This window comes from Melitaea cinxia, chromosome Z, assembly GCF_905220565.1.
Source record: "Melitaea cinxia chromosome Z, ilMelCinx1.1, whole genome shotgun sequence".
Taxonomy (NCBI): domain Eukaryota; kingdom Metazoa; phylum Arthropoda; class Insecta; order Lepidoptera; family Nymphalidae; genus Melitaea; species Melitaea cinxia.
This window is the reverse complement of record NC_059424.1, coordinates 14,520,241-14,546,063: the sequence shown is the minus strand read 5'-3', so window position 1 is coordinate 14,546,063 and position 25,823 is coordinate 14,520,241. Positions and strand designations below refer to the sequence as shown.

Sequence of the window (25,823 nt, the reverse complement as noted above, 5' to 3'; positions counted from 1 at the left end):
CCGGAAGAGAGGGGGTGACTATATTCTAACTACCATAACCACACAGCACTATACTATATTCTGCATACTAATAAATCTACTATGTTTTGTCAAGTCTTTATAGTTTAATCCATTAAAATTTGATCTCGATTAAATTTTAATGGGACCACAAGACCAGCATCGGCTTTCGATTATAGTAAAAATAATCATAATAAGTATACGCAGTCAAAAGTTATGCGGTATAATACTCCAGTAATTATTCCAAGTATTTTTGATTCGTCTTTCAATTTCCTTTTCATTACATTTTGGGTTGAAACTTATTTGTTTTCCAAGTACTGGTTGACATACTCTATATGTTCCTCATCGTATTGGGTTTTGGTTACTATTTGTCATTACTTTAGTTTTGCTGTAGTTTATTTCTAGTCCTACTTTTTTGCTTTAAACTTAAGTGGCTCCCTATTCGCTTTCGCAGGAATACGCATATTCTTAACTTACTTTACTCTATTCTATTTAACCCTGTTGCACCTGCTTATCTAAAGCAACGATTTAAATTTCTTAGTGATATCCATGAACGCAGTCTTCGTTCTGAGAATACCTTACTTCTTGAAATTCCCCCTCACTCCTCTTCCTTTTATACTAAATCTTTCACTGTTCAAGCTTCTCGACTTTGGAATTCTTTACCCTTGCATATTAGACGTGTACAATCGCTTTCTATTTTTAAAAAGGCTGTCAGGAAGCATTATCTTGATATTCAACGTGAATAAAATTATATATATATATATATATGTATGTATGTTTGTATGTATGTGTTTGTGTATGTATATGTGTATGTATGTATGTATGTACGTATGTATGTATTTATGTATATGTTTATGTATGTATGTATGTAAATAAGTAAATATATTCAAACGTTTATGTCTCAATTTGTACACCTACACTGACACAATACCATCTCCTCTGCCCCTAGGTTGCCTGGAAGAGATCGCTTTTTAGCGATAAGGCCGCCCTTTGTGCCTCATGATACTCTGTTTAAGTTCATAATATGTATTATTTCTGTTTTGGTGTACAATAAAAGTGTATTGTTGCTTTCTGCATTCAATGCGTTCAAGGTTTAAGCTATTATTAGCAAATAAGGCTAGGTCATCAGCAAATCTAAGGTGTGTTAGATATTTCCCACTAATATTAATGCCGTGGGCCTCCCAATGCCATGTGCTATGAAGATTCTCGGGGTCAGTGGGTCTGTCTTATCCAGTTGTATTTTGCTTCTACTGTTATTGTAGATGTTTTTTATTACTGCCAGGTACGTATTATGTACTTGTTGGTCTTGTAATGTTTCCCAGATTTTTTGTAGAAGCTTTTTTGTAGTCTATATAAGCAATATATAGTGGTGTTAAATTGTTGGTGTTTCTCTATGATTAGTTCGATGGTGTGTATGTGGTCTCCTGTTGAGAATCCTTTTCTGAAGCCTGCTTGTTCTATCGGTTGGTGTTTGTTTAGTATAATAGGGTACTTTCGGTAGTGAAAAATAAATTATAAAATTTGATAAAAATTAAAATTTAAAACATCTTTGTAAGTATTACTTGTTTTATATATATATATATATATATATATATATATATATATATATATATATATATATATATATATATATATATATATATATATGTTGTGTTTTTTTTTCATGTAAGTGCCAGGTATACCTAATTTGAAAAATAATATTAGAAAGTGTTAGGTTACGTTTTATTCCTTATGTTACTGCCAAATTAAGACTTAATAGGTTTTTTAATGCTAGTATTTTTACAGCTAGACTCTACACACCAACGATAGCTATTGTAATTCATTATTTTACACAAAAAACCAAATATTTGTTGCTGTTAACTTTGAGCGACAAAGAGTATATGTATAAGGTATTCAACTTGATATGACGTATTGAATGAGTTCGGTCTTACATACGTCATACCCGACTTGTTTTTAAACATATTACGTCACCAAAATGTCTGATGACGTTTTCGCGGAAATAAAAAAGTTTTAAAATGTATTTTAATTTTATGGCATGAAAGCGTGTTTATTTTACCCAAATATTTTTTGTGGCTTTTTATTAGAAAATCAACATTTTGAAGTACCTTTTTAAACATAGTGGAATACCCTATAATAATTATTTTATCCACAATTGATGAAAAGAGTGTATAAGTGAGACAATAAGCTTATCGGTCTATAATTGCTTACGTCTTTTGGATAACCTTTTTTATATAATAAAATGATATTGGATTCTAACCATTGTTTTGGAATCTCGGCTGTGTTTAATATTAGGTTAAATAGATATGTTAGGGGAGCGCACAGTAGGGAGTCTGCTGCTTTGATGGCTTCATTAGTCAGGTTATCAGGACCTGGGCTTTTTTCTAGTTTCAGATGTTGGATGGCCTTTAATACTTTTTTTCTGTGATGTTTTCTATCTCTTGATGTTGTAAGTTACTATTTTGTTGGTCAATGTTGATTTTATAAGGTCTTGTGTTTGCGTTCATTTCTTCTTGCGTGCTGTATAGATCTCTGTAGAAAGCTGTTGCTATGTCGATGACTTCTTGTCGGTCGTGGGTGATTTTTCTTTGGTTTTTCAGGCTTTTGATCCAGGATTTCTGTGTTTGTAGTTCTTTGGATGCCTTCTTGAAGCTGCCTGTTTTGATGAGATGTTTTTCCAGGGTTTTAATTCTGTGTAGGTATTATAGTCATTTTTTATGTATTTATTTGTTGCTTTGTATAATGCCCTTATACATAATAATATAATGTTCTTTCCTTTTCCGGATGTCAAAGCGATAACAGTGTACGTAAAAGTGCTCCTAGTTTATTAGTTGAATTCTTAATGAAATCTAACCAATACCGACCGCACATTACAAAATTCTTCATCAAGAAGATAGATCTACGCGGATATTGTAAAAAAGTACGCGAAAATACCGAAAAATAACTTATAAATAACGAATAAAATCACACATAAAATAACCTATGAATTGAGGGTTAGAAATATTTCATCATCAATTGACGACCAAATAGCGTTACCAACTTACCAGATAGTGACTTTTGACAGTGACACCTATCAGTGGCAAACATCACCGGTGTTGTTGCTAGCTCAACGTGAAAAATATGTTTCAATACACGCAGAAGTTAAAAAGTTTTGTTTTTACATTTCAACATGACTTTTAAGGACATGTCATTAGAGATGGCACAACTGTTTAAGATGATGAAAATTGAACTTGATCAACAAACAGCAGCTAATATTACAAGGAGTGTAAATGAGACCATCATGCACAATATAAATGAGAAACTACAACCATTTCTGGAAGAAAACAAATATTTAAAAAATAAGGTACAAAGATTAGAGAAATAAGTAAAATATTTAGAGCTAAAAAACTGAAAAAATAATTTGTTACTATATGGTATAGAAGAAATAGAAAAGAATAACCAATAATTATTCAATCTAATTAAAGTAACATTGAAAAACTTAGATGTCGAAATAGATATATGTATATATACGAAATAAACAACGACTATAGGTTAGGAAAGAAACAGGGAGAGAGGAAATTAAGGCCACATAATTCCAAAAGAAGCTAATAATACTGAAAAATAAAATGAAAATGCCGAAACACACTTACGTTACTGAGGATTTTTCGAAAGAAACGTTGGAAATGCGGAAGAACCTACAGGAAAATTTAAACAAGAAAAGCATGAAACAAAATGAACGCATTCATTCTAAACAATGAAATAGTTATTAAAGAAACACCAGATACAGAAAAAAGAAAGAGAGAGGTCTCAATATCACCTAACAACATAAACACACTCCAGTGGTTCGTATATGAGGGCAAGATCTGCATCTTTTAATGTAAACCATCTCAACAACATAACACATAGGAAATGTTAGACACCGGTAACGAAATCAAAACATACTATTTAGGCAAAAGCAAAGGAAAAAACAAGAAAAACTACAATACGGTTGGTCATCGTGGGGTTATCGACTAAACCCCTCGAAAATGAGAAATCGAACACTAGAAATGGAAAATAAAACTATTATGAACACCAAGAATAGAAGACTCCACATAGCGACATTGAATACGTGATCATTAAAGTCAAAAGAATGTTTAACAGAACTTGAACATGCGTTAAACAACATTAATTGTAGATTTTAGGATAAGATTGGTATAAGTGATGTACGGAGATCGAAAGAAAATATAGAAGAGCATAAAGAATACATAATATACTATAAAAATAAAATATCAGGAATATATGGCGTTGCATTCTTAATCAAAAAGTACCTGAAAAATAACATAATTGAATTTAAAGGAGTCTCAGACATGATAGATGTCTTAAACATTATACTTCTTGGTGACAAACACTCGACATCAATAGTCCAAGTATATGCTCCTACTGAGGTAGCGAAAAAGAAAATTAAAAATAACTTACGAAAACCTAAATGAAACAATGGAGACTTTGTATAAGGCCATTATTGTGATGGGAGACTAATAGCCAAATTGGCCAGCGAGGACACAACGATGATAAAATACTTGGACCCTATACTACCGGCAAGAGAATTGATAATGAACAAAGATTGATAAACGACGCATTAGAAAATAATTTACATATAATGAATAATTTTTATAAAAGAAAACATAAAAGAAAATGAACGTCGGAATCTCGCAACGGCCAAATAAGAAATGAGATAGATTTCATAACTACAAATAAAAAGAAGCTTTTCTTAAACGTGGAAGTCCTCAATAATTTTGACTATTTTACTGATCAGAGACTACTCCAAAGTCAACTACACCTAAATGAACTTAAAAATTCTAGGAATCATATACAAAATACTAAACGACCAATTACACTACCATTACCAAGTCATATTCTAGAATCCCTAAGAACTAAATTAACACCAATAAGCGGACTAAGAACAGTTCAGGATAAATATGATACCTTGGAAGAAGAATTAAAAAGAATTAATAAAATCCTAGAAAAATTTTCGATATGATGATTTTTATTTTCGGTTTAAGCGAACCGTGGCGCCGTCTATAGTGAGTTCTTTACAGAGACCCGTAACTATTCAAAGTTTCATATTACAATGAAAATCTTTGACAGGAGACGACACCATGCTATTTTTAATATGTACGATTTTATTTTTGTGTTACCCACACATTAGGAATTCTAAAAAATTTTGAATATCATATCAAAAATTGACCGCTCCAGTGGGTTTCAGCCTGTAATATCCCACTACTGGGCATAGGCTTCTTTCCCCATGTAGGAAAAGGATCAGAACTTAACCCACCACGCTGCTCCAATGCGAGTTGGCGGATATATTCCCTACTACGAGTAACGATCGCTATCAGGTGTACATGATAACGACCGGGACCGACGGCTTAACGAGCTCTCCGAGGCACGGTGGGAAGACCCACAAGGACTGCACAAACACCCAGACCACTGCAAACACCTGTATAGCCAATACAAATGCTTGTCATGTGCGGGGATTGAACCCGCAACCGCCTGCGCAACAGGTACAATCCATGGCTGTGACCGTTGCGCCAGCGCGGTGGGAAAGAAGCATACTCAATATAAAAACAAATGTTTTCTGATTGTTTTAAAATTAAGATAAAAACAATCAGAAAACAAACCAAGATAAAATATATAAAATATCAAATTAAATAACGGAAATGCTAATGGGCTGGACACGTAACAAGAAGTAGGACAGAAAAGTGGACAAACGAAGTGACATAATAGTGTCCTAGATATAAAAAGAGAAGTAATGGCAGGCAGAATGGAACCTGGGAGGATGATATCAAGGAGGTAGCAGGACCATGCTGGATGAGGATAGCACGAGGTAGATCGTTGTAGAGAACACTTCGGGAGGCCTATGCCAAAGAGCAAGACAATCACGAAACCGGTGTCTAATACAAATAATCAAATTTAACTACCGTTACTTTCATAAATAACCATGTTTAGTATTAGTAAATAGTACATAAGTAGTTATAAGATGAAATGTAACATAAAAAGATTGTTCATAAAGTTGTAACATATAAAATTGTTGAACTACTTTCTTTCCAGCTGAGAAGATCCGGTAAATAATTTGATAGATTAGATCTCTATTTTTCAATGTTTTGATTTGATGTTTAATTTATTGTAATGAGATCTTCTCTTTTTGTTTTTTGTATGTTCACTACACATCTGACTATTTTTTGGTCTGATGGGTAGTTTACATTAAGAACTTCTACACTCAGGAATATTTTAGGTTGGTTGGAAAGTACCAAATCTATCTCGTTTTTTATCTTTTTTTTTTATTTGGTCTTTTTTTATTATATGTGTTCATGACCGATAGGTTGTTCTCAAAGACAAATTCTACTAGCTTTTTACTATTCTGGCCTCGTCTGGTGATCCTGTGCCAATCTTGACATTAAAGTCTCCTATTATTATAATGTTTTTATGAGCCATTTCCTTTGCTTTGTTTAAAGTGTCGTAAAACTTTTGTATATTGTCGTCGCTTACAGTTTCTTTTGGGGCATATACTTGGATAATAGATATTAAATAGTTTCCAAAATTTAGGTTTATTATTGCTACTCTTTCTGATAAGCCGATGAAGCTTTCGAGGTTTTGTTTTAGATGTTTTTTAAGGAGAAAGCCTACTCCTAACTGACCTCGTTTTTCGCCTTTGTAGCATAGTATGAAGTCTTGGTATTCGTCTATAGACTCCTCCTTGTCTCCTAACCTCTGATGTCGTATTTGACTGTCTCCACTGCTTTTGTTAGCTCTATTAATCTTTCGTGACTTGATAGTGTTCTTATGTTGAATGTTGCTATGTAAAGTTTGTTGTAGTTATCTTGATTTTGACTATGATTTTTGTTTCTGTCTGGAAGGTTGTGGTCAATTTTTTAGTCGTTTTGTTTAGGCGTTTTTGTTTAGGCGTTTTTCCGTACCAATTCAAAGAGACTGTGGAGTTTTATTCGCTCTCATCTATACCGTGGAGTATGACGTTTCTTTTTCTCGAGTCTTCGTCTAAGTATTTAATCTTGTTTTATTTGTCAGTTTACATATATTATTTTTTTTCTATAATTTTTATTATTTTTTATATATATTTATGTGGATATTTTTAATTGATCAAGTTATTTTTTCACTTTTCTTTAAATAATCACTGTTTTTTTATTTTTGTAATGTTAGATCCCAAGATCACAAATGTGTTACACTGTTGATTGAAACTTGACTTTGTTTAAGATTCGTAACACTTAGTTAAGTTATCGGCAAATAAACAGAACTAAACAACAACGTACTTCACTATTCAACTGTAAAATCGGAAGCTCAGTAGAATTTCTATATAATAAATAATGAATATTTGTTACTTGGTCTTCTACGTATACGCATTCAGCCATCTCACTGTAAGAGAAGGGTTGGAGGTTAGTCCACCACGTTGCTCCACGGCGGATTGGCGAATATGTTCATATGACTATGAGTAACGATCGCTATAAGGTATTTATAATAACAACTGGGAACGACGGCTTAACGTGCTCTCCGAGCCACAGTGGGGAGTCCCACAAGGACAGACTTCTAAACCGGAATGAAATACTTGTACAATTATGTGGATCTCCGAGCGGAAATCGAACCCGCAAACCGTCGGTGTCTTAAAGTACTCGCGCTATTACACCAGAGCGGTTGTTGAAGTTGAAGGATTTGCCTTATAAAGTCAAAATATTATAAAATATCAAATTAAAAGACGTGATATTACCGATAGGTGACAATTCTTCAAAACGAGGAGAGGACCTTCAATTATAATGGTTGTACTAATTCTGATAATTCGGTATTGGGCAACTCAAGAGCATTAGCAACACCACCGCCTCCGTATTGGTAAGTAAAATATAAATATACTGACTATAGTCGTCACAAAATCTGAGGCCCGTTTGGACATTTGACAATACCCTAGAACGTAACTTGTATGAAACTGTAAGAAACACAAAGAATTATTAATAGAATAGTGTTTTTAAAACATACGTACGTTTTTTGGTGCGTTAAATAATATGATAGAATATATTGGGAGTATTCTTTTCGCGCTTGCTTTATAGTAACATGCAATTTCTAATTATTACGAAACGTCTCAAAAACGTCACGTGTTACGTTCTAAGTCTTTTTATTAATGCTGGAAAAAATTAATTACTGGATTTCCACCAGCTTCATTCCATTTTAATCGTAATTAAATATTGTGTCGTGATCTTTACTGAAAAAAAAGCTTGGCGCTCAAAGTCGTAAATAAAATTTTGATTTAGCTAATAAACCGCGATAAAATCCGAAAAAAATGTTTTATTATAATGATTAAAATTCGTGTAAATAATAGAAAACAATATAAAAATATAAAATAAAAACAAACTGATCTTTTGTACCATTGTATTATTTCAAACTACCTACAATATTAAAGCTTAAGTTAAATTTCTGATCAAAATGTTTACATTACATAATCAAATCGATCAAACACTCATACAAACTTGAATCGATTTATCGTGAGTAACGAATACCGAGTTATATGGTTACATCGCTATTTACGTCCCTATAACATATGTCCAAACGGGCCTGTTATTTTATGACTATGGAGTGTAGAAGAAAAGGAGCAATATCTTTGCGTATCGAGGTGTCCGTGAAAGTCATTAAATAGGGGACGCCACTGTAGCAACAGGGTAATAATCAAATAGTGCTAAAATTAAAGAATAAGGAGATGTAGATATATAATATAACTAGCTGACCTGGCGAACTTCGTATCACCTTATTTTTTTCTGAAATATAATAATAACATAATATATCAAAATAAAATATAGCCTATCTTTTAAGTTGGATCAAACTGCACACGGTGTGCAAATTTGACTAAAATCGGTTAAGTAGTTTAGGAGTCCATTGAGGACAAACATTGTGACACGAGATTTATATATATTTAGATAATCACAGACGACCGTGTGTATATTGTGTAGATATTTATTTATTTAAAAATATAATAATATATATTTTTACAATTTCAATTCACAATAAATTATTGACTTTCAAAGTTATCTCACAGTAACTGTTTAGGTTATTTATATACATACCTAATATTAAACTTTATGTAAGAAAAAAAACTATCATGCAAAAATACAATTCTTCTACACTTCATAACTCTAGTCATTAAATATATTAAATTTCCTGATTTTCTGACTCGGCATACGTCAATCAGTTAAAAACTGCTTAATTCGTAATCATATCACACCCTGTACGCTACGCTAGCGCCATTCTGGGGCTTTTTGAACTGTTATTTAGTGCTGAAAGTTGGACACGTTTTCAAGCCTTTTTCTTTCAAACTTATTTTTCCTTTCTTCTACACTCCATATTTGTGGCGACTATAATAATCTTATTTGTAATGTTTGTTTTGATTTTTTCACACTATAATGAATATACGAATTCTTACGTATTTATCTGATTTTTTTCTTTGTTGTTTATTGCAGGAGTTTTTCTGAATACTGTGGAGACAATATATGCTTGATGTATGATTATTCAATCGCAAAACGAATTACTCCCGACCCGATGGCAGCTTTAGTGTTTAGTTCTGCTCATCTTGCTATTGGCGAGATATTTGAAGTAAGTAGAATTTTTTCATCAGTCATCATCACCAGTTCAGCCTATCGCAATCCACTGCTGGACATAGACACAAGTTCGCGCCAAAAATGGCTTGAACTCATGTGTGTTGCCCATAGTCACCACGCTGGGCAGGCGGGTTGGTGACTGCAGGGCTGGCTTTTTGCACCGAAGACTCTGCTGCCCGTCTTCGTACTGTGTATTACAAGTTGGATGGTTATCACGCCATCAGTCGATTTTTTAAGTTTCAAGGTGGTAGTAGAACTATGTTATTCCTCCTCTCCTCGAGTCGCCTCTTACGACACCCACGGGAAGAGAGGGGGAGGCTATATTCTTTACTGCCGTAACCACACAGAATCTTAAGAAACAGATTTAAAATTAGAATAGAACAATATTTTTATGTATAAGTTTCGAAAAGAAGCAGTTGTAATTAACAAGCGTAGTAACACTTATTAAAGAAAATATACATGTAGAATACATGCACAAATCAGTAAAGTTTCCACATAAATTAACACAAATAAATAAAAACTTAAACCAAAAAAGAAATAGAAAGTGAATGGAAAACAGCTATTAAAACAGTTACGTTTTAAACATTTTATAATTAATGAGGTAAATATAATATAAAATTTTAAATAGTTTTGTAATTTTTATATAGATAGTAAATAATAGATTTTTATCTATTTATTAAAAGAAAAGTTTTTGACAGATTTTAAATTTACAAAATACCGAATTATAAATTATGTACTTGGAACAATAAGGAATAATAATGTCGAATCATCTTTCAGATTAAGATAGTGGAATGTGAGTTTGGATTTGCGGGTAGTTTCCGCATGGGGGTGACCGACATAAACATTTTGAACGCGCACGTTAATCGAAGTCTACCGCCATCTGTCGCCTGTTTGCCGCATTTTACTGCATACATTGACGGTAATTTAACATCAATTTTATATTTATAGTATTTAGTTGACACGAATGGCTTGCGTCGTATTTACTTTTTACTTACTTCAAATTGATGGACCTTATTACCTTTACTAATTTATTAAGCTGATTTTGTTTTTTAGTTTGTTAGTTTTGATTTTGTTTTTTATTTTTTAGCTTATAATTTATATGACATCACACGACAACTAGAAGCATAAATGAAAAAGGTTAGAAAATGAACAATGAATGAATATAATATGATCTGAAAATTCTACTCTAATGAAGTCGAGATCTAAAAATAGCCTTATTGAGGCAAATAATTGTGTCGCTTTACTTTTTCGAAGTCGGTCAAAATATATCGTATTAAACACAGCTTCAGTTTATTTGAATAATAAGAAAATATTTTATTTAGACGAATAATTAAAGTTTGTTTTTAATTTTGTAAAGTATATTTTTAACTTACTGAATATGATCTTGATTTCGTATATTCAAAAAACGAAGGCAATCTTTTATCTACGAATGCATTCTTTCCTTTCACAAAATTGTTAAAATTATCTTTTATCATAAAATTTTATATGATTAAACAGGAAAATACATGCGTTACTCGAAGCCAAGTTCCCGTGAACAGGATCTGAAGGTCGTCGTGCCGTCTTTTGAGTGGCTCCGGGCGGGTGACCGAGTCGGCTTGAAGAAGACCGTTGACAACCGAGTACTGGTCTACTACAACTGCGAATTACTTGACACTGCTTTCGAACGAGTGCCCGATGTAAGTGGTGATAGAAAGAAAAAAAAACAATAAATTTGATAAATCAACAAATCAGACAATGTATGGTTGATATTTCTATTGATTCAAGCTAAGGGTGTCTATCGAATTTTAATAAGACATTATTATTACGTAACTGGATGTCACTCCACCCTTAATATATAATAGATAATTATATCATAATAAATAATATAGTAAATATACTTATACTTACATATATAAATATAAATATAAACGGGTGGAGGAATACGCCCCGGCAGGGAGATCAAACGGCCAGAAGTTAGGACTGTAGGCTGACTGTGAGCTGTTATGAACAAATATTATATTAACAAAATGCAACATATGCAGTATGTCAGCGATAAGCCCCATCCGTCGCTTCCAATCTCTATTAAAAGACTATTGTATTTAGTTCGATTCCGATTTTGTGTAAGAATAGTTGTCAGTATTTTAATTAATTTACAGCAGTAAATAAAGTTTTTTTTTAAAAAGGACACGGAGTGGCATCCTAACAAATTTGGTGTCAGAAGTGGGATACCAAGAAAATTGAAGTACTGGGATTAATAGGTGTAGGCGTCGCGCATTCGTTTCCACTCGTCTGCACCATTTTATTTGTTGGCTCTGGGGTCAAAAAGTCATAGTGCAGTGGTCGATGATAAGCCTTGGGCTCTTCATAAGCCTAAGACCGCGCTGCTCGTGCTCGTGATCGACGATAAGCCTCCGCTATTGAGCGTGAGCCCGCATCACCCCCGGACACCTCCTGCTGCCCCGTGGTCGACGGTCAGCCTCCACTTGTGAGTCCGCATCATAAAAACATTCAACGGATCTTTCATCAAGGTCTCTCTGATAATTTCAACTGTTCATCACCTAACACAAGCCACGTGCACCCCAATCAAGAAGAACTCCACGTGACTACAAGCATTCCTGTTATCCGACTCCCTGAGTCGCCAATTGAATGCCGTTTCTCACTGCATTAAGTAAGACGTAATTTTTCCGGAATGTTCCTGAGTGCTGCTGCTACCGTATCGCTGTGTGTACTGTGAGTTATTTTCTTATTCATTAAAGTGTTTTTAAGCCAATTCCAGTGAAATTGAATTTTTTAATTTTTTTCTAAAAACATATTTTTAAGAAACGTAATTTTTACTCGAACTCATTTAGATTAAGATTATTACTATTTACAAATTTTCTTTCCAATTTATTGTCTATATTTTCTGCTTGATTTCTGTATGATTCTACTTAGTTCGTTAATCTTATACTATTAAACGAGCAATTCTTATATATATAATCTGAATCTCGGAAACGGCTTCTTTCATGAAATCCAGCATGCAGGGAATTTCGGGGGAGATAAATAAATCCAGCTAGGATTCATTTTTAGAAAATGTCGTTTTATCCCAGTTTTTAGACAATGAAAAAACATCGTTAGAATACGAAGGTAAATTTCGCTATCGCTATATCGCTTTCGGTCGCTATCGACCAAAAAGACAATGGTTCAAATCCTCGATCGATTATTATATTTTTTTTTTTCTAATTGCACTCGTTATTTTTTATTTAATAATGTATGTAAAATCGAAAAACATTATTTATATTTTATCATTATTATTTTTAAATTATTTTTTTAATTTTTATATTTATTTATATTTTTTATCATAGTCGGTAAAAAATATTATTCATATTTTATAAATATGTAATTCGTATTTAAATATGATTTCCAAAAAACACGATTTACTAAAAATACCGAGCTAAGCTCGGTCACCCAGGTACTACGATTATTAAATAAAAAGTTAATTAATTAATGTCCACAAAAAAAAGCAATCCGAAATCGCATCTTCTTCTAACAGTTCCTCTGTTTACAGTTCAACACCGAAACAAAAAGTAAAAATTACTGACAAAGTTAGCGAGTTGTTGCCTGTGTTTTTAATTAATTGTGAAAATACGATTTCCTTGGCAACTGCAGAACAACAGAATGTATTGTGTAAATATACTCTGTCTATGTGTGTATATGTCTCACTGTTGGAAGGCAAAGCGCAATTAGCGTGTTGTTTAAAAAGGTTAAGTAGTTGGGTAGAGATCAAACAATTCCTTAAAACCACTTTTGGAGAAAAAATGCACTCCACTCATTTATTAGTTGATTTACAACACTGCAAACAACAGCCTTCCGAAGACGTTATGAAATTTTCTATATGTGTTGATTCATGTTTGACAAGATTACAGTCTGACATCCATTACATCTGCGAAAATGATAAAGAACTTCTAGGTCGAATAGCCACAATGGAAGATATTAGCCTTAAATACATTCTTATTAGGGTTGAACTCAAAATTTTCTCATATTGTACGGTGTAGAAACCCTAAAACACTGTTAGAAGCAATTACTCATGCTGTCGAGGAAGAAAACTTATTTAATTTATCTAAACTTTCAACTCATTCTGGTAACAATGTTCAATTTGTAATAAAAACGGTCATGTCGCTTCAGAGTGTTATAAAAATAAAACTAAGCACTCATCTCTTAATCTTTATCACGTTAACTTATCAAATAAAGCACAAAATAATTTTAATGATTAAATAAGTTAATTTAAAATCAAATAAGTTTTGTGCATATTGTAAAAAACGTGGTCATTTGATAGGCGAATGTCCCAAACTTAAAGCTAAAAATAATAATAGTTCACGGACCGATCCACGTAACTACACTATCAAGTGCATCTGTACCGTGTTCGAATAACGAGTCGAGCAATTATCGCTCTAATGTGCATCATGTTGACAATGATAGTTTAAACTAAATAGGGTTTCGGTTCCGTGTCTGCCGAAACCTCATTTTAATAATTTAAATGACACGAAAAATGCTAATATTTCTAAATCCTGTGTTCTTAAATTTTCTTCAACACAGGTTAGCGCAAATAAAAATACTAAGAATCCTTCAAACTATGTTCCTACATTATTTTCAACACAGGTTAGCACAAATAAAGATACTAAAAATCCTTCAAACTGTGTTTCTACATTATTTTCAGCACAGATTAGCGCAAATAAACAGACTTCCAAGTCTTATGTTAAAAAGTCTAATTCAAATTCGAAATGTTGGATGAGGACATTCCCTCATCTCGCGAGAAATCTAGTCTTTCATATAGGGATTGTTCAGGTGAGAAAACATTTTCTATTAATTATATCTATGATAAAGTTTCCTTGCCTTACGTTTATTTAAAAACGAATTTTAATGACAACCCTTCGTGTTTTTTGATTGAAACTTAAAGGATTAAGTGATAACGATTTTTATTGCGATCTCGTGGGTCTATTAAACTCAGTTTTGAGTATCACGTTTCGTCGAAAAGAAAAATAATATTCGACTTTGTTTCACGCGATTGACGATAGGATTAATTTAAATTACAATGGTATTGTTGGCACTGATTTATTCGAACATTTTAAAATAGACATTCAATACTCTACCAACACTCTTAATTGAGAAGGATATGAATTACCTATTTGTTGTAGTAAGCCATACCCCCGCGGTCAGAAATAGTCATTGAGTGTCCGGTTTTAAATTTATCAGAGATCACCATGAGAGAAACTTTAGTATTGGATCATAACATTAGTAAAGGTTTGTTTTAGCAAATTATATCTTCTTCTCAGTCGTTCACTCTTGACAGAGTGGTCGTGGTTGACGACGATTCATTAGCTAAAGCAGCCCCCGCTATACGTCTTCACTTGATGCGGTTTTCAGCGTCTCGAGAACTCTGGACTATGGAGGTCTGTGTCGCAGCTTTGATGAGGTCTGTCCAACGCGTAGGTGATCGACCGCGTGACCGCTTGCCCTCTACCTGCCCTTGGACAACGAGTCGCTCTATGGATTGTTCATTTCGAACAACGTGTTCGAAATATTTCAGGATTCGAGTTTGCACAGTCGACGACAATCTCTGCTTGATTTTTAATTCCTCTAGGATGGAAATATTGGTCCTAAACGCCGTCCAAGGGATCCGCAGCAGTTGCCGCCAGCACCACATCTCGAGTGCGTCGATTTTGCGTCGGTCTTTGAGTCTAACCGTCCACGTTTCTGCGCCATAAAGAAATATCGGGAAGATTAAGCTTCTCATTAGGCGGACTTTCGTGGCTTTGGTGATATTACGGTTGCACCAGACTCTTTTTAACTTGCCGACGGCAGATCTTGCAATAGCACATCTCCTTCGAATCTCGTCTTCGCATCCTCCGGTGTTTGCAATAGTGGAACCGAGGTACACATTAGATTGGACAACCTCACAGTTGCCAATCATAGAGATGTCAGGATGGTTTAGTTCGGCTCGATCCTCTATCATCATCTTGGTCTTATCTCTGTTGATCGTAAGTCCAAAGGAGAGACTTGTTGCCTCTAGAAGTGTCAGCAGGTGTTCCATGCCCTCTTTTGTTTGAGTGAGAAGAGTAGTATCATCGGCATACCTCAAGTTAGATATTTTTCTACCTCCCACTGAAATTCCCTTGTCCCATTTTTCTAGAACGATTCTCATAATACACTCCGTATAGATGTTGAACAGGAGCGGGCAGAGTATGCACCCCTGACGAACGCCAGCTTGTGTATGAAAACTTTCCGAGTCAACATCGTCTATTCGAACAGTTGCAGTTCCGTCCTCGTAAAGTCGACGTATGAGACGAACCAGGTGGATAGGTACTCCCATTTGAGTGAGTACGTCCCATAATATATGCCATTTCACGGTGTCAAAGGCCTTGAAAAAGGCGAAAGTCGACAAAACAGATATAGAGTGGGATGTTAAACTCTCTAGACTTTTCGATTATTTGTCTAAGAATCAGGATCTGCTCTCTTGTTCCTCGACCCTTGACAAATCCCGCTTGCTCGATAGCTATTTCCGAATTCAGGAAAGCTTGCAGTCTGGTATTGATGATATGAAGGAGGACCTTGCTGGCGTGCGAAATCAAGGCTATAAGCCTGTAGTTGCCACACTTCTTCGTTGATCCCTTTTTGTGCAGTGGTATGAACACGGAGTGTGCCCAATCTCGAGGCCACTTCTCTGTTTCCCAGATGCGGTTGCAGATAATGTGCATAATATCAACTCCGTATTCACCCATCGCTTTAAAGACCTCTATTGGAATGGTGTCAGCTCCCACAGCCCTACCCCTCTTCAGGTGACCAATTGCGGATCGAACTTCACTTTTCAGGATTGATGGTTCCTTAGCATTTTGTGAAAGTGTACTGTTGTTACACGAAAGTGTTATGCTGCTATCACTGAAAAGTTCCTTGCAATATTCCCTCCACACACCCACAACATCCATGATCTCTGTCACCGTTACTCCACTTAAATCCTCGACAGCCCAGGTTTTAGGTTTGAATTGACGAGTTATGGCTTGAATCTTCTTAAATAAATCCTTAATTTCGTGACGCTCTGCATTTTTTTCTAACTCCAGGCAGATGTTGTTGAGCTGATTATTACGATCTCTGCGAGTAGAAGATTGGATCTGCGCACTTATCGAATTCAATTCCTGGATAGGTGATCCTCTGGCCTTCATTTCACGGCGGCGCTCTACTAGATGCCAGGTATCGTCTGACATCCAGTGTTGGTGTTTACCTTTAGTTGGAATAGGCTGTTACGAACGTACAGTATTTTTTATGTACTCTTTTGCGGACTGCCAGAGTGAGTTGGGGTCGTCATCAAGAGCTAGTGCTCTCCATGTAATGTTATCGGCCGCCAGTTGGTTCCTAAAAGACGTGTGGTACTTCAAGTCTCTTGTTAGTTTTACGAGGTATGGAGTTGCGTAACTTGAGTTTAAGGTTGCATACGAGAAGTTGGTGATCAGATTGACAGTCGGCTCCGGGTAATGTGTGTGCGTTCATAATTGAGCTTCGCCATCTAGATCTTATTAATATGTAGTCAATCTGATTCCGATGTTTTCCGTCAGGGGACGTCCAGGTGTATAGACTTCTGCGGTGTTGCTGAAATACTGTGTTCATAATGGTAAAATTGTCGTCGGCTGCGAACTGAAGCAATCTCTCCCCTCGAGCATTCCTTTGGCCGAGATCATAGTTGCCCACAATATTTCGCAAGCCCACATCCATCCGCGTGTCTTTCGCTTCAAAGTCGCCAAGTATGATCAGTAGTTCTCTACTTGGTATTGTTGCTATTGAAGATTCAATGTCATTGTAGAACTTTTCTACGTCTTCCTCTTTCGCCGCGCTAGTGGGTGCATACACCTGTAAAATATTCAGCGGGGTGGGAGATGCATCGATCTTCATAGTTATAATTCTATTGCTGACAGGGTTCCTCTTAGGGTTTCCAATCAAACCACACTTCCACCAAATATATGCGTGTATATTAAGCCAAGCCACAAGACATACAAGATATTACACGCGAGTGAAAGAAAGCAAAGCGCGCGTAGCGAAGTGGCACAGGTTCGGCGTAGATGCGTGTCCGCGTCGCGGACTTCTAAACGGACTTCTAGACGGAATTATATATATATATTATGTACGTTCGGGGATAACTTCGTCTTTTATGAACCAATTTTGATAATTCTTTTTTTTTGTTGAAAAGGAGATATCCCTGCCCCCTGGTGTGTTGTGTACCATGATAAGGAAACCAGGATCTGATGATGTAATCCCAGAAAAATCGAGGGAAACTCGAAAATCCGCATAACTTTTTACTGGGAGTACCGATTTTAATTATTTTTAATTTAATCGAAAGCTGATGTTTATCATGTGGTCATATTTAAATTTCATCGAGATCTGATTACAACTTTTGGAGTAATCTTTGATAATACGTATTTACTTGACTATTTTTTCGTCTACCTACGTTGTGTTACTTGTCGATATAATTGAAGCCGTTTTTTTTCGCGTGCCATTAAACACTATTATTATTCATCTGACTGATATTGTGACACTAATTTTCTTAAGTTTTGTTTGGAATGTACGTACGTATTGACTATTTTTTGTTTTATTTTATAATATACCGACAGATTATATTAAGATTACAAAAATATTCGATTACAATGGCGTCATGAATTTGTCACATCACTACAAAAACAAACAGTTGACATAACCTTGAAACAGCGCCGTTTGACTTGGATTGACTTTTAAAAGCAATTGTTTTTATATTTGTTAATTAAGTAATTGTAATAATTTTAGCTCAAAATTAATACATTTACTGTAAGTTAGCATAATTATTCGATTTTTAATTTTATCACTTGTTAATAACGTAAATAAAAGATATATAAAATTTTGCCGTAAATTGTACGCCAGTTCAAAGTTACATCGCTCGGTCGATCACGATCTGTCAGAAACGTACTCTTAGAGCGGCCAGACTATAATTAGGTTTGCCCGATTTTTCTGAACTATTTACTAAATTAAATTACATTAAGATTTATAATATGTTATCATATATTTTCAATGACAAGATTAAAATCATTATTTATAAAAATCAAATACTTTATCAGACTCCTGCTGAAATTCCTAATATTCTCAAAGAGAATCATGGGACGACTATAGCTGGTCACCCAGGTGTTAAACGCATGATGAGTAGAATTTAAGCCTCGTACTATTGGAAAGGAATTCGTTCAGATATTGAACAATACGTTAAAAATTGCAAGATGTAAGAAATTAATAAACCCTTACGAGCTTCTAATAAAGCACTTATGGTTATAACCTCAACAAGTACAAAACCATTTTTGAATATCATATCAAAAATTGACCGCTCCAGCGGGGTTCGAACCCGCGCCTCCGACATACCGTGTCGGCGCTCTAGCCAATTAAGCTATGGAACGATGCACCCGCTCGAGCGAAATTTTCGATATGATAATTTTTAATTTCGGTTTAAGCGAACCGTGGCGCCGTCTATAGTGAGCTCTTTACAGAAACCCGTAACTATTCAAAGTTTCATATTACAATGAAAATCTGGAGCGGTCAATTTTTGATATGATATTCAAAAATGTTTAGAATTCCTAATGTGGGTAACACAAAAAAATAAAATCTTAGATACAAAACCATTTGAAAGATTAGCCCTTGATATTGTTGGTGCTTTACCCGAAGCTGCTCTTCAAAAATTCGAGTACATCTTAACACTTCAAGATGACTTCACTAAATTTTCATGTGCTTACCCTATGATAACATGCACAACTGTTGAAGTTGCACGCAGTCTCATTCATTTTTTTTCGTTATTTTGTTTTCGTAAAATTTTACTAATCGATCAATGGCGCGCTAGAGCGTAGTCATGCTGCCCTTAAGAGCCATTTCACAATTTTACGCTCTGCAAGTTTAGGTAAATTTGGTCGCATCGCGCGAGTCGTACGAGCCGCGCGATCTTTGTGCTAGTACGTATAGTGTGACAACCAAAAGACCATCTTGATCATTTTCTGATGTATAATAAAAATTATAACTATGGTATAAAATGTTTTTTACATTGTCAATTTGTTAAAAATTTCAAGTATGTTATATAACAACAATCAATAAATTTAAAATAAAAATAAAAAATCAATTTTATGAAACAATTTTTTTTAAATTTATTTAGTTTTTTTAGTTTAAGAATGAATCTAATATTTACGAGATGAATAAAATAGCATTTTATGATATCGACACCGACAAACATATTAATTAACAAATAACAAGACAAACAGATTGAAATGCCTATTTGTATTGATAATGTGAGAAAAGAAAATTAAATTATACATTTTTGTTTACAGAAATTATCATTATATTATTTTACAGTCATTTTCGTAATATGTTTATTTTATTTATATTTTATTATAAAAGTATCAAATGCAGTTTATCCGCTATAACACCAGGCGCTTGCCGCGTGTGAGCGAAAGAGACGGCTCCGCAGAATTTGGCGTGGACCTTACCTCTAAGAACGCTAGCGCTCGACTGATTTACTGGGCTTGATGCGTGGTAATATATACTATCTTTTTATTATTTAATATAAAATGTATTAAAAATGATTACATCTTTTAATTTTTTTTTTTTTTTTTGTATTCCTTAATGATGTAAGTTTGCTTTGATGAAGATAGTTCTTTAAAATTTCTTAGTTTTCTAAGAAAAATATCGCTTTTAAAATTGTACTTATTTGGAAAATATTCGTAACTTTAATTTTTATTTATCGTTTAATAGAGATACAAATGGAATAAAAATCTGCGATAGTGCGCAACAAAATTATATTTCACATATTATGATATTTTTTTAAAATGGTTTCAACGTAGAGGTTATTGAAAAATAGGACTTTAAAGTATACATTGCGACCGTTTACCCAGGGAGGAGGCTGATGAAAAGGTTAATAATTTTATACACATAATATAAATCAAAATTCTGATCTGACTATGGACTACAACAAAGGTTGCTCTATTATATTTCATGAATATAAATTACATTATTGCATCCAACACTGAGATTAACGACGTCAAAATATTACAATTTCGCGGATTGTTACCGATTTTTGTGAAATGGCTCTTAAGGAATACTTACGGTCATTTGTTAACGAAAGCTAGGATGACTGGCATTGCTACCTTGCTACAGCGATCCTGATCCTGATCTGAATACATCTCCACATTGTACTACCGAATTTACACCGTTTGAGCTTTTATACGGTTATAAACCGACATTCCCTAGTAGTGTTTACGAGTCGAATGATAACACCACTTATCAAGAATACATACGTGCTCTACAGTATAGAATAAATACTCTTGCGAAAAAGCTATTGAAAATATGCAAAAAGTAAAGAATCTTCAAAAAAATATTATGATTTAATGGCACGAGGAAAAACTTACCACTAGACTTAAGACTGGTGTCTTAGTTTACGTAAAGCATCATCATAGGCTCCGTAAAGCTTTATTCCCTGTGTGGAAAGGCCCTTATATTATTATCTCCTTAACCGGACGAGATAAATTCTCATTTCTAGAGTTCTGGCTACCTAGGCGAATCTCTTTAATGTCATCACAATTAATTTTTTTAGTAAGACTAGCAGCTATCCCCTTACACTTCTGTGTATCATGCTCTTGCCGCTGAAATGGTTGATCAGAAAACGATTTTTAGTATGTGTAAAACGATTCCGGTATATCATATATGGTAAGGCTATAGACAATCGGGCTCCGATTTATGGAGTTTGTGGGTGAAGGTGACCCTCTGGTACCACTCCCACCATGTGAAACCTCATGGTTATGGAGATATCGTGGTTAAAGTTTTGAGGTTAGAATGGTTTTATTCAGATTTTTTTTACCGATACAAAACTGTCATTTTTTGCGGGAGGAAATAACACACACGCACGCTTTATCTAATTCCCACACAAAAATAATCGTCTGTCACTACGAAACGCACACATACTAAATAAAAACACACATTTTTCACACACACATAGATACATTCTGTGTCATTATAGTATAATTACATTTTCATACAATGACACTGACAAGTTGCTTATAGCCGTGGTTGTAACAACTGTCGATACGCATTATCTATAAATTGAAGTACTCGGTTAGGGAAATTAGGTTTTTAAAATCATACAAAGATAAGGTGTTATTATAAAAATGAACTTTATTTATTACGTACTACAATAATTATCATGTCAAAAATAAACTAAATATTTATATAATTTTAAAAACCAGTGACAGTTGTATCTATTACTGGTTTTTAAAATGAATTAGTTTTCTATAAATATGACGAATACATTTTTGTTTGTTTTCTTTTTTTCATTGAGAAAGAAATGCTTGTGCCGATATATTTTTCCATTATTAATCTTGCCAGTTCCACACTTGAAAGTCAGAGGTATTGAAATGATTTGAGCAAATGACACTATTTCTTGTGGGCGTCCAGGGTTAGTATGTTATTACAAAAAAAAATCCATGTATGCCCTAAATTTGGATCTTTAGGAAACCTGCAAAATTTATATAAAACATAATGGTCGGAGTTCACACTAAGTAATTCTAGTAAAATGTGTTAATACTCGTAAGTATTGTATTATATTGAATTTAATGCAATTTTATTATGAAACTATGTATATTAAAATTAAGCTCGCAATATTATATTATAAATAAATCAGAATCTCAAATATCTCTCTCCTTCTTTGCCTTTGCCGTTTTTATCGATAGCGACCTACAAACAAACCGGTAAACGCTCCACTTCTCGGAAATAGACTCGGATCAGTCGCTCAACCGATCCGCATATTATATGAGGGCGAGCGGCTTGTGTTGGTAAACAAATCCGAAACAACACGACCGATAACATTTGTAATTTTTAAGTTTAAAAAGGTGTAAAAAAAAAGTATACAGTGATAATGTAATTAAAAAATACCTACATATGGAAGGTAACGCATTACTAAATGTCAAGGTCATTACTAAAAGTAAATTTGACGTGGCAGATCTCTTTTTGCAGGAAAAAACAGAACACAAAACGAACGTTGAAACGTTGTGTTGACACGAAAATTTTATATATAAGATTTCGACAGCAATTTTGTAATTCTCTAACAATTATTAAAAATGAAATAAAATATTGAATGCTAGCTTTTACCCGCGGTTTCCCTCGCATTGAATTTTTTAAATAAAAAGTATCCTATGTTACTCCGAATACCTCCAAGAATATGTGTACAAAGTTTCATGATGATCGGTTGAGTAGTTTTCGCGTAAAAGCGTAACAAACAAACTTACATTCATATTTATAATATTAGCAGGGATTTTTCGTATATGACAGTAAATAAGTAACAATAAAAATATATTTAAGTAAAAAACACGACATGAAATAAAATAAAGTACACCACTACCATTTTGTTTAAAAGCGACTGTTTCTGTTCGTGTTGTTTGTTTAACTTGTAATCGAGATCGTTTTTACGTACTCTTGTTCGAAAATAACGTGTGAAAGTTGCGGAACGGAGCATGAGGGCATTTCCCGCAGCACTGGAGCTAAGCTGGAGTCAAACGCGAAGCTCTAAGGTATTGTAATAGCTCTAAATAAAACAATTCTAACCTCAAAACTTTAACCACGATATCTCCATAACCATGGGATTTCACACAATGGGAGTGGTACCAAAGGATAACTCACTCCTCTCCCTTCTTCTCCACCCAACCCTCAAAACCCTATCCTAAATCGGAGCTCGATTGTCTATAGCCTAGCCTCATTAAGTTATTGAGCCCTTTTACCACGTTCAGCTAGCTCCTGTATTGCTGATACAGTAGTGAGCATATTTTGGCATAGTCTCAATAAAATTGTTGTATTTCTTTATCCAGTACATCTAACTTTTTCATAATAAATGGTAGCTGTGCCATAGTTGATTTACAGCTGTCACAAAAGAAGGTTACAACACACGTTTTCAGTTCGAAAGCTTTTATTTCTGTAGGTGTTAACCCATAGCATTCCTCACACATAAGGCCCTTACACGAATCACATAACACGAATTTCTTATAATTTGGTTGCGCATGACACTTTGAACATGTTTTGCCTTTAAGACTCATTTACAATTTCTTAACTTGAAGCTATTACGATGGTAATTTGCTTTTGTTATGGCAACACAGTTGTCTGTGCTGAGACCGTTGACAGGAAGAAAAAACAAACCAATGAGGGTAGAAACCCAATGAGAGTGAAACAATTAGTGCCGAGTGATTTTTTGAGGTAATACAATTTATAGTGGCTTTTAGCTTAGATTACACATTTAAAACAGTTTACTGCACAATTCACACTTATTCTTATTAAAATACAAAAAATATTGAGAACACTAGTGCACACAGCTGACAATTCTCAGCGATTTTGTTCAAAAATTGGTGGAAGACCAGAGATTAAAAGTAAGGCAATCTGGTGTATTATAATCATATAAGTTTTCAAAATGTCTTAATATTTTTTGTTTCAGAAAGTTTACGTCGTCATGGAAGTTTATGGAGCAGTTAATAAGATTCAAGCTATCACAAGAAATCCAATAGCAATACTGCCACAGACCAGTAAGTTGAATATTAAGACATTTTTATTTTTTCTTTTTATAAATAATAATTGAAATAATAATAATTGTGTTTGCTTGCAAACGAAAAAAACCGAATTCAAATACACCGACATTGTAATACAGCGTAAGTATGCGAAAAAAATTAACAAACGCACTAGTCGTCACTACTATGTTCGAGAGTTTCCCTCGATTTCTCAGGGATTCCATCATTAGATCCTGGTTTCCTTGTCATGATACGACACTCCTTTCCAGCAAAAAAAGAATTATTAAAATCGGTTCATAAACGACGAAGATATCTCCGAACATACATAGAAAAAAAATCTGATTACAACTTTTGGAGTAATCTTTGGTAATGCCCTATTTACTTGACTATTTTTTCGTCTACCTACGTTGTATTACTTGTCGATATAATTGAAGCCGTTTTTTTTTTTCGAGTGCCATTAAACACAATTATTATTCATCTGACTGATATTATGACACTAATTTTCTTAAGTTTTGTTTGGAATGTACGTACGTATTGACTATTTTTTGTTTTATTTTATTTTTTTATTTTATAATATACCGACAGATTATATTAAGATTACAAAAATATTCGATTACAACATAGATAAAAAAAATTAAAATTAAACAATATATAATAATAAAGTATCTGATATGCATGTCATTTACAAGTGTACATAACACTTTGGAATACGATGATTAAAAGCATAAAAAAACATAAATAATTAAAATATTTGAACCTTAAATATTCCTACATTAATACAGTTCAACACTTACAATATTTTTAAAAAAAGAAAGTGACACCACATCATCATCACAACCAAAATAATCAAAATCAAAATAAAGAACATATTTATTATATACATTAATAAAATTAAACAATTGGATATTTTAATCAAAACGACTAAAGACTAGAAACAAACAACAAAAGTCAAATCAAAATATACAAAATTCCAAATAGAAAAATTAAAATTGAAATTATTGTAAAATAAATAAAATATATAAGGAAAAAAAATTATTTCGCGAAATCAAATACGCATACCCTCTATTTTTATTCCGTTTGGCCTCATTGACTCAAATAATAAATATTGTATAAAAGTCTATCTTAGTATATCTTATCTTACTGTAAAAAAGAACATAAAACCAATTTAGATATGCATGTATACACACCAGCGCCATTTAATTAGTGTTAAAAAGTTATTCAACGTCAATGGTTGAAAATTTCGTTTAATTTGTTTTGTAATTTTAATTAAAAATATGGCCCAAGTAAAATTTAATTTTTTAAGTAAGAACGAGGTCGGCAAATCTTCTGTAGATCCCGGGTGACGAAAAAAACTCGCTACGCTACTTGTTCACAACATCCATACTCATGGACATACTTATTAGGGTGTCCTAAGACATAAGGGATATACATTTATTTTTTGCGAAATCATACACGCATACCCTCTGTTTTTATTCCGTTTGACCTTATTCACTCAAATAATAAATATTATTGCAATTGAACAATGTTAACCCGTGCCGATTTGATGCCTAAGTTTTGGCATGAAAATTTGTACTGACTTACTATAGGAGGAATTAAGACTTTAATTTTTATTATTTAAATAAAACTCCAATATACCCGAATATTATATTATTTACTCATTAACGTTAAAAAATAATATTGT

General features: G+C 33.7%; 1 protein-coding gene across 1 annotated transcript in view; it reads left to right on the top strand.

The window, feature by feature from the left end:
* LOC123668840 overlaps positions 1-25,823 on the top strand; it is a 66,493-nt gene that overhangs the window by 25,432 nt on the left and 15,238 nt on the right. The window contains exons 23-28 of the mRNA XM_045602531.1: positions 7,733-7,845; positions 9,462-9,594; positions 10,377-10,518; positions 11,097-11,296; positions 11,843-12,001; positions 24,067-24,160. Of these exons, the coding sequence (XP_045458487.1) occupies positions 7,733-7,845; positions 9,462-9,594; positions 10,377-10,518; positions 11,097-11,296; positions 11,843-12,001; positions 24,067-24,160 (841 nt within the window). The remainder of the gene's footprint in view (positions 1-7,732; positions 7,846-9,461; positions 9,595-10,376; positions 10,519-11,096; positions 11,297-11,842; positions 12,002-24,066; positions 24,161-25,823) is intronic.